Source organism: Electrophorus electricus, chromosome 7 (genome assembly GCF_013358815.1).
Source record: "Electrophorus electricus isolate fEleEle1 chromosome 7, fEleEle1.pri, whole genome shotgun sequence".
Lineage (NCBI taxonomy): Eukaryota > Metazoa > Chordata > Actinopteri > Gymnotiformes > Gymnotidae > Electrophorus > Electrophorus electricus.
Window position 1 is genome coordinate 8,116,117 of NC_049541.1, and position 10,234 is coordinate 8,126,350.

The window sequence follows — 10,234 nt, forward strand, 5'->3', positions numbered from 1 at the left end:
ATGTTAAGAGTTGTCCAGTACCTGCACGGTTCTTGAGGAGCAGGTCCCAAATGGAGCGTCTGGAATAGGGGTCCACTCCTGAGGTGGGCTCATCCAGAATCACCACCCTTGAGCCTCCAACAAATGCCATGGCAACAGATAGCTTCCTTTGCATGCCACCTAAACAAAAATAACTTTTTTAAATCACAGCAAGTCATATCGAACCAAAAAGCTCCCTTCAGGAAAGCCTTTTATTTTAAGTGCATTTCATTTTAATATACATCTTGAACCATTATATTCATTTTATTCATGAGTACACTGAGTATGTAACTGAGCACCTAGTGAGTTGCACTGATAGCTTTATCCCTAACATAGTCCTTCAGTCTAATCCAAATGAACTACAGTCAAGTAGCTTTCATTGATGTTTCTTTGATTTCCTTGTCTATCATTGCCTGATTCTAGAACCTAAAGATCCTTAATGTCCCTTGTCCCCAGTTGCTCATCTTGCCATGTTTGAATTTGGACCCACCGGACAGATTTTGTGCCTGGTCATCTCTCTTGTGTGGTAAGCCAAGGTCTTCCAGCATGTCCTCAACTTCCTGTTTAGCCTCTGTGCAAGAACGACCCTTTAGCAGTGAGTAGAAGAGGATGTGTTCCTCCACTGTCAGACTGTGTGGTTTTAGAAGGAAGTGGAGTACAGAAAGAGTATGAAAAGACAATATACAATCCAGTGTTCAATAAGAGAAACACAAACTGCAGCATCTTTATTTAATTCCATAACATAACAGACATTCCATGCAAGGGTGCAACTTACTGGTTAAAGAGAATGTTATACTGGGGGCATATGCCCAGAGACTGTCTTATGGTATCCGTGTCTATGCGAATGTCTTTGCCATTGATGTATGCAGTACCAGAGGTTGGTGGAAACAAGCCGGTGAGGATTGATCTAATGTGAGGAACATCTTTCTTTAGATTCCAAGTAATGCTTCTTGAGTTTCAAGGGGCAACTTAGTTTTAAGGGGTAAGGTGGTACCAGATAAATTAGATGCTTACAGGGTGGTGGTCTTCCCTGCACCATTTTGTCCCAAGAAGGATGTGATCTGGCCTTCATAAAATGTAATGTTGAGGCAGTCCACAGCAGGTTTCGAGCTCCCAGCATACACCTTCACAAGGTCGTTCACTGATACGCCCACCGCTAACCCTTCAGGCTCAGGCTCAAAGAATGGATTCCCTACAGACGACATGTTTTCATGTCACCCTTCACAACACTTGTAGAAGATCTACAAGATGCAACAAAATCACCTAGATATCACATATAAAAACTATTGGACTGATTTCTGGGAACAATCTACTTATGTTATACTAGAACATAAAGCAGGTTATAATAGTAAGGGTATAACAATGTGGAATCTTTTTGTCAAAAATAAATAGGATAAGTAGCAGTTTATCTTCTGTTAGTCTTCAAGAGTTGTGATAGCCACCTCTCTGCTTTATTAAAGAACTTTTGTCAGTTTAGCAGCAGGTTAATGCCATTTTCTGTAGCTGTTGCCCACTCACCCAATAGCCTAGCCTGTTTTTCTTCCTCAAGAGGACTTTGCTGTTCCTCACTTTTTAGTTGCTGCTCCTTCTCTCGCTCCAGCCTGTCCCGCTTGTCCTGGTGCTTGCAGTACTTGTGGTCAAGTGCAGGGCACATGCCATTGGCATCAGCCCCATCTACCAGCTCCTTCTTCTCTAGCATCTCCACTTGAGGCTTCTCAGGAGCTGCAGGGGGAATGTAGGAACAGTCTTGTAATGGTAGCTCAGTGGATAAGATACTCAACTTATAATTGGAACGTTACCAGTTCAAGCCCCACTGCTGCCAAGTTGGACCCCTGAGCAAGGCCCTTAACTCTCAATTACTAAAGTTTAACTTGCTACTCATGGCCATTTACTACACCTTATTACACTTCTGAGTAATGAAGGGCTGTAGATTACCTGTTTTATGCACATCTAGAGCAGGAAGGTAACAGATACTTTGATTGGTGGAATATACTTAAAGATTGGATTAGGACATTAATAATGTGGCAGTACCTAGATCAACAGTATGTGAGTGGGAGCACCTGGCACTCATCCAGTAGGATGGCTGGAGAGGAAAATAGAATGGCTGGCCAATACCATACTGTCCTGCAAAAGGTGAAAAATGAGATCTACATCAACAATCCAATGATTTAGTCAAAAATCTTTAAAGTGAGTTACACATTCTCATGAGACCATAGCAGCAAAACAAAATAGAGTAGCAGATCGATTTCAGATCATGTAGTAGTAGGAACCTAAGCAGTTACCTGGGAAGACATTATCAAAATACCAGGCCAGAAAAGCATAAAGAAATGAATCGAAGAGCATCATGTGGATGGAGTTAAGGAAGGAGTACTCATCGCCCTCTAGAGGGCTGGTGCTAATATTGTCCCACTGCAGCCCCAGACCCTGTTCTTCATAGCTGGAGATGTACTCTGTTCCAAAGCCAAATGCCACTGGTGAAAGCAAACTCTGAGACAGAACCAGAACACCACAGGACATTAAACAAGCTTTGGAAGTGGAATATATGACAAATAAAATGTTCTACAAAGAGAAATCACTCAATTAGATACATGCCAAAAGCAATTTGACAAATATTTACATTCTTCACATATTTTCATCTTAATGCTTTATTAGAGTCAAGCCCAGAGCACTCTTAAACACTAATAATGAATGTAAAGGAAATGTTTTAATACATCTATATCATTCTTCCACAGGTGATGTGGTTGGCCTTTCAGGGTAGCTGTTGATCAAAGCATAAACATGATCTCACCACTGCTAGCTTGATGTTTTTGGTGATGCGGTCCTGCCAGGCAAAGCAGAAGAGGTGCGGCAGGTAGAGGGTGAAGTAAATGATACCACTGCATGCGGCAGCCAGGTTGGCCTTGCTGAAGCACACGCTCATCAGGAAGCACTGCATGATGGTCGACGTGGTGAAGGTCAACAGGAAAAGAAAAAGGATAATGGGACTGCTGTAGTTGAGCACCTTTCCATTCTAGAGAGAGAAGAGAAGAAATATGTCATTGTGACGCCCCCTCCCTGCTGACATCTACCGGCAATTGGTGGTGCACGTGGACTTTTGTTTGTGTTACTCCTGTGTTTTCTTTGTTACATGTCTTGTTTATGTCATCAGATACCCCGCTGACATACTAAGCTGGCCTAAGGAGATGGAAGCCACTAACATGGCAACAAGGAAACTCCTCACAATGCATGGAGGGTTTCATCCCAAATCCAGTACTCCGAGACTGTACACTAAGCGGGAGGCCGATGACTAGTGAGCGTCAGAGCCAATTTCCAGGATAAAACAACCAAGATCCAGGAGAATACCAGGATGATGGCCTCAGGTGACAAAGTTCTTCATAAATACCTCAAACAGCATAAACCTGAGGAGGATGGAAATGAGGAGGAGCAGGGAACATCATGGGAGGAAAAATCCCTGCATGGTATGTATCACCGGCAGATAGTGGATGTGACTGATATGGAGAAATCCTACCAATGGCTGGAAAAGGCTGGATTGAAACATAGCACAGAGGCACTAATCATGGCAGCACAGGAACAAATTCTGAACATGAGATCAATAGAGGCTGGGATCTACCACACCAGGCAGGATCCCAGATGCAGGCTGTGCAAAGATACCCCTGAGAAAATCCAGCACATAACAGCAGGATGCAAGATGCTAGCAGGCAGAGCATACATGGAACACCATAACCAAATGGCTGGCATAGTGTACAGAAACATCTGTGCTGAGTATGGGCTGGAAGGTCCCAGGTCTAAATGGGATATTCCCACAAAGGTGCTGGAAAATGACTTAAGATCCTGCTAAGATCCTGTGGGACTTCCAAATATAGACAAACAATATGGTAATGGATAACCAATCGGGCATCAGGAAAAAGGAACATGAGAAGCTTGAGAAATACCAAAGGCTGAAGAGAGAGCTAGAAAAGACGTGGAGGGTGAAGGCAACTGTGGTTCCCGTGGTAATGGGAGCACTAGGGGCTATAACCCCCAAACTGGGAGAATGGCCTGAAAGCCCAGGAACAACATCCAAGATCTCAGTCCAGAAGAGTGAAGCTCTGGGAACAGCTAAGATACTACTACACAGGAATTTTTATATATATTTAAAATATATATATGAGAGGACCATGATTCAAGAGGGAATTCAGCCCAGGTCAGCTAGTTAGAACATTACCATAGGACAGAAAAATACTTGGGAAAAGGACAGAAAATTGCTGTTGCTGATGGAATTCTTCCTCTATGTTCTATGCATTGACAGCACTCAGCCACCAGAGGTCAGTAGATCTCTACCAGAAGAAATCCAGAAACCTGAAACAGCTGTAGGCTGAAAGCAAGAGGCCAAAAAGAGGGCCTGCATTGTCTGCTATTAATTCGTTAAAGGAATACCTCACCCTGGTTGTTCTAATTGTTTTCATTTACATTTATATAGGGCCTTTCTTATACTCAAGGACACTTTACAGGACTTAACTTCTATGTTTTTGGACTATGGGAGGAAACCAGAGACCCTAACTCTGAGAGGCAAACATGCTAACCACCAAGCCACTTAGATGTATACCCATGTCTGATAACAGAACATCCTATATTTTCTAAATCAGCAGATCCCTCAAATGTGTTAATGGATCACATAGCTTGAACTCCAGTCCTTCTTTGTAGGAACATCCTGTAAAATACAACACTAAGTATCTACAAGTATTTTCCATACCATTATGATGGCAGTGAGCAGGGCTGTGCTGGTGGTCATCATGAGGAAGGTGTCGAGGAACCACGTGCTCCAGATGACCCCATTGGTGACACCCATGGCCTTCAGGGTCTCCTTCAGTCTCATCTCCTTCTCCAGCACAATGCTCTTCACCATCATGGACACTGAGTAGATCCAGGCAAGCACCATGAAGATGGGAAAACAGCGGTTCAGGGTCAGCATGAACCTGGAGGGAAGGGGTAAAACCAACAGGCTGAAAGTGCTGTGCCTGATTTTCTGGTCATGGGCTAAATTCATGAAAAGGCACCAAAAATTGCTGAAATCATGCTAAAACATGTTAAAGACATTTTAAATCAATCATTATATATATATATATATGTGTGTGTGTGTGTGTGTGTGTGTGTGTGTGTATGTACATACATTTTAAAATTAAAAAGTGATAAATAAATAATGTTAAATTAAATTGCACTTAAAACATGCTAACAAATTATGCTAAACAAATTGTCCTAAATAAAATATGTCACCTACTCCCACTAGCTATGTTAATATTTTGGAGTTCAGTGTTCCATTAATAGGATAGTAATATACATCTAACAGTATTAATATAAACAATATTTTAGACAAACAAAATAATTCTAATTGTTCATGATAATAAAACATGAGTCATCTGTCATCATTAGGTTAAACTTGGCTAATAAACATGGGCTAGGATGCTAGGATAGTAAATGTGAAACTAGGTTACATGTCATCCACATAACAGGGGTATGGCATCTGCTGTACATAGACACCCAGAGGCTGGTCTTCATGTGTCTGAAGTTTCAGGATGCCATGTTCGATCATGTCCTGCAGATAGGCGAATCCCCCCCAGATATAGCGCTGGTCTTCCATCGGGTCAGCCCTGGGGCCAGGGTCCCAATATCTGACATGCAGACAAAGCAAGGGGTTGACATTTTAGACAAAGTGCACCCATCTAAAAGGTTTTGGGTTTTATTTGTCTTTACAAAGAGGTTTCATTTAAGGAAGCAAGCAGGCAGTAACTATGGGTTTTTTTGAAAAGGTTTTCCATTACTATATCCAGCAGCATGTGGCAATACGTACAGCCAACAATGGTGAAAGATTTAAAAGATATTATGTGAACGGGAAGATTCGAAATGGAACGTCTATGACTTAAAGTGAGGGTCGGCTTGTGTTGTCTGAGTGCAGAGAGACTAGACAGGGAGCAGTGTCATTTTTCCTTTGGCTGTTTTTGTGCTCTGCTCCAGGCCCAGGTACTCCCATGCTCCCTGGAAGGCAGCTTTGCCCTGCAGGCATGCCTAAAGCTCCAGGGGGAATCTGTGGATTGACTGGTGACACTGTGCAACAGAAACTCGACTCAGACACAAGGAATGCGCACCTGGTCATACCTGCCTGTAGAAACTTCTGAACAAGAGTATCTCACTTGAAGGAAGAAGAAGACTGAGCGAAGACCATCTGTGCTTGACTTACAAATGCTATTTGTTATACATCATACATATAACAAATAGATTTTTATGTTTATTATATAGCATATTCACTTGGTGGCCAGGTAGTTATTGTATAGCTATGGCTATTAGCTGCCAAACATATTACAGTTAATTATTTGGGGTGTGTGTGTTTGTGTTTGTGTGTACACTGTAGGTATACACACAAAATATCCATAACTGTGCACAATACAAGACATATAACCTTCTGTAAACAGTGGTGACAAAAATTCAAAGATGACAACCCAGAATTAACTGTGAAAGCTAACAAGCACAGCTACACAGTAACACAGTAAGTGTATTTAATGAGTGTGCATAATATATAATACATAGAATTTGTAAGCATTTACTTAATGAGAAAATCTATAGCTCCTCTGGACTTCTCAGGAACGGTCCATAATTCTCTGTAAAAGCAAACCATGAGTAACACCCTTCTCCCCCCAGGCCATCCTGCCTTATTGGTGCTCTTTTCTCACTGCACTGCAATGCAGCAAAGCCATTTACTGGTCCCCCTGGTTCTCATCATGTCCAGAGGGCCATGAAGTGAATGATGCAATGTTTGTGTGTGTGTCTGTCTGTTTACAGTGTCTGGCTATACTGGACAAGCTGAGAAATAGCAACAAAGGAAAGTATGAATGATGAGATAAACCCTGCAAAGTGTGTGTGTGTGGGGGGTGTGTGACCTTTTGGGGTTAAGGGTTATTTAAAATTGAAATTGTTAAAATTTGAATGTTAAAATTAATTACCAATGTAAACGTTACTAGGCATTATGTAAATAATGAATTAAATATTAAATACAATATTAAATAATATGCCTTTCAGATACCATGGAAGTGCTCTACTCTTTTAGAAACGCTCTATATATTTAGACCGTAGACTTGAGTAACTTTCTGATAATTCTGTCAAGATACAGTTTCATTGGGATTGATCTGTCTGAAAACTAGTGTGTAAGGAAGATACGATGATAAGAGCTAAAATGCCAAAAGTGGAGTGAACTGGGGAAGTCGAACGCCAAAACCAAAAATGATATGCGGTACCTGTCCTTGATTTTGTTGGTACGTTCTACTGCGTCGATGTCCATGCGGATCTTGTACTTAACATGGTGGGATAGCTCTTTGGTCCAGGGGTACAAGTCTAGGAAGACCAGGCCAGCCCAGAACTTGTTCTCCTCCAAGAGATAGAGAGCCTCGTGACTCATCTGCTCTTCGTCTGTGTAACCCACAAACTTGTCCAGGTTTACACACTGCAGAGACACAGTGTGAAGATAACTTATCTTGTCACTACAAGGAAAGTAGTCAAATTCATATAACCAAATGTGTACATATATAAGCCTGAGCATGGGAAAATACTTGAGCTCCAGTGTGTGTTAATGTGGGTGTCGGCTTTGTGTACACCATCATAGCAGAGCTGAGCAGGTGTTTGTTTGGTATTCATATAAATGCTGGCACTGGTATACTGTGTGCATGTGTGTGTGTGTGTGTGTGTGTGTCCATTCACATTACTGTACAATGGCCCTGGAGATCCTTGACAACCATAATCAATAGCCTGCACATTTACATTTACACACATATGCCGTTTTGACTCTATTTGGTCCATGCTCTCTGGATGTTCAAATTCCAGCTTCTCATAAGATCTGGATCTCAGCAGTGAGAGAATACAAAGGTTGGAAGGCTCCAGCAAATCAGAGCCCCTTACTCCCCACGCCACCATGTGGGGCATGCTCCACACACTCCCACCCCTACCCCTACCCTAAACCAGCTTGAGCTGGGTAGAGTGATACTAGCTAGAGCTAACAGGTTATTAAGTGAGCACAATGAATGCCCCATGGAGTCTGTTTCTCTGTCATGTACCTCATGAACACGCTCACTTATCCGTACTGAAATAGTTGATACAGGGGCCGCACCTGCTGATACAGTTTACTGCGAAGCACCTGCTCTGAGCAGGTGCTTACCTCGCTGTACTTGACAAACATGCGGAGGCCCTGGTCGGTCAGGTTGAAGATGTTCCTCCAGTCAAAGTTAGGCATGTCCTCATAGCGGTCCTCGCACCCACTGTGGAGGAAGTTAAGGATGTGTTTTGTGGTGAACTGCGTGTCCTCCAGTCTCTTGTCCAGGAAGTGCATCACTGCGGGGTTTCTCAGGGTGTCCTATGAGAAGCAGGGAGTGAGAAAAGGGAGCCATATTGTATGAGAATATGAGACTAACGCTCTGACCTTTGTCATGTTGTGTCATGAACCTGTCAAAAAACTGAAGCAAGCTAACCCCTCCACAGGTTTGAAAATGGGACCACTGTATGAGCTGTTGATAGCATGCACAAATATATAGAGAATGAGAAAGTAAGCAAGAGAGAGTATGATAATTCTGTTGAAAGTATATTACTGTATGACCACCTCATTAGTCATTATCAGATTAGTGACGAGTGTGTTACATTACCTCTAATGTCCTCTAGAGGGTGAAGTGAGCCATACCCGAATCATGTTCATCTGGACACTGTCCTGGAAGAACTGCCAGAGCTGAGGTCCCACTTCCTCCCAGGCTTTTGCCATGTTCCTCAGTCTCTCCAGCTCCTCAAATGTGCTGTTGGCCTGTAGGACACACACACACACACACACACACACACACAAACGCGCACACACACACAAGCACATAGGGATATTCTGTTTCCTTTTCTGGACCTCTGTAAATGTCTGAGCATGTGACAAATTTGTTTTGTTCAGTAAACATATAACCACGAAGCTAATTTCATGTTCCTGCTTATCTCCACAGTGGTAGTCAATGGCAATCCCCACCCGCTGCCTGAACCTCTGCTGCCACACAGCACAGAGGAGCCTGAGGGAGTAAACGTGAGTATGTGCCTTCCCACGGCACATGACACTAGCTGCCAAGTCTATTTGTATGTCCTGCTCTTGAAATGATGTAGAGTAGCTGGTTGTGTGTACGTGCAAGTTTGCAGGTGCCTGTGATTGGCCAGCACTGCAGTAGATTAGTAGGGAACAGGGCAAATCATGCTCTGTTGGATACTCAAATGAGGAGTATGTCCTGGTGACTGCCCAAAACCCTTCTAGTGAATTATTCTACTCGTGAACTCAGACACCTAATCGGAGAACCTGAGGGCATCTCAGGACTGGCACACATATATGTACATCCAACTAGACAAGCTAACATGCGCCCAGGACGTAATAGTATATATCTAAATATGTGCTTGGGTTAGGGTTAAAACTATGCAGTATGAGGTCTGGATAGCTGTGCAATGAAGTTAAGATTCTGACAGGAACTGGTGGTACTAATATGTATTTACAAAAGCGTATTCAGTTTAGCATCAGTGTGCTTGCATATTTCTATGGGCGTGGGGGATGAGAGAGAGACAGAGAGAGAGAGAGAGAGAGAGAGAGAGAGAGAGAGAGAGAGAGAGAGAGCAAGAGAGAGAGACTTACACTCTTTAATATCTTGTGCACAACAGGGGCATCTGGAGAATACAGGATCTTTCCCATTATTAGGGGCTTGACTGAATTCCACATGATTTTAGTAACAGGGTTGGAGTCCAGATTCTGCATTAGTGTATTACAGAAAGGAGCTGACAAGCAGGGGAGTGGGGAAATGGAGAGAGGAGAGACAGAGAGAGACAGATGTAAGTAAGCATGACAGTAATGACAGTGGACACTGACACTATTTCTGTCCTGTAAATGACCCTCTTGTGTGCTAATCAAAGCATGTGCAGAATTCCAGGCCTGGGCCCAGGATCCATTCTGGAGAGGAGCACTCACTGGCCATTGGGTCTTTGTTGCTATGGCTACCCTGCCTCCTGGAGCTGTCAAGGCCCAGGAAGGCTTTGTAGTTGTTGTCCTCATACCAGTTGAAGGACAACACACGGGAGCCGCCGCCATCCGGGTAGCCGCAGAACAGGTCTGACACGATGGACACCAGCTGGCTGGGGGAAGAGGGGCCCCCATCCTGAAATATGGGGGACAACGCCCGCAGCAACTCTCTGG

General features: G+C 43.2%; 1 protein-coding gene across 1 annotated transcript in view; it reads right to left on the reverse strand.

The window, feature by feature from the left end:
• The window catches only part of abca4b (ATP-binding cassette, sub-family A (ABC1), member 4b), a 28,242-nt gene that overhangs the window by 9,777 nt on the left and 8,231 nt on the right, over positions 1-10,234 (reverse strand). Inside the window, exons 7-21 of the mRNA XM_035528286.1 lie at positions 10,010-10,234; positions 9,680-9,819; positions 8,714-8,830; positions 8,198-8,392; positions 7,284-7,489; positions 5,490-5,666; positions 4,751-4,973; positions 2,807-3,028; positions 2,301-2,505; positions 2,050-2,142; positions 1,537-1,740; positions 1,033-1,210; positions 794-925; positions 509-648; positions 22-159 (exon numbers count right to left, since the gene is read on the reverse strand). The exon at positions 10,010-10,234 is cut by the window's right edge and continues 19 nt beyond it. Of these exons, the coding sequence (XP_035384179.1) occupies positions 22-159; positions 509-648; positions 794-925; positions 1,033-1,210; positions 1,537-1,740; positions 2,050-2,142; positions 2,301-2,505; positions 2,807-3,028; positions 4,751-4,973; positions 5,490-5,666; positions 7,284-7,489; positions 8,198-8,392; positions 8,714-8,830; positions 9,680-9,819; positions 10,010-10,234 (2,595 nt within the window). The remainder of the gene's footprint in view (positions 1-21; positions 160-508; positions 649-793; positions 926-1,032; positions 1,211-1,536; positions 1,741-2,049; positions 2,143-2,300; positions 2,506-2,806; positions 3,029-4,750; positions 4,974-5,489; positions 5,667-7,283; positions 7,490-8,197; positions 8,393-8,713; positions 8,831-9,679; positions 9,820-10,009) is intronic.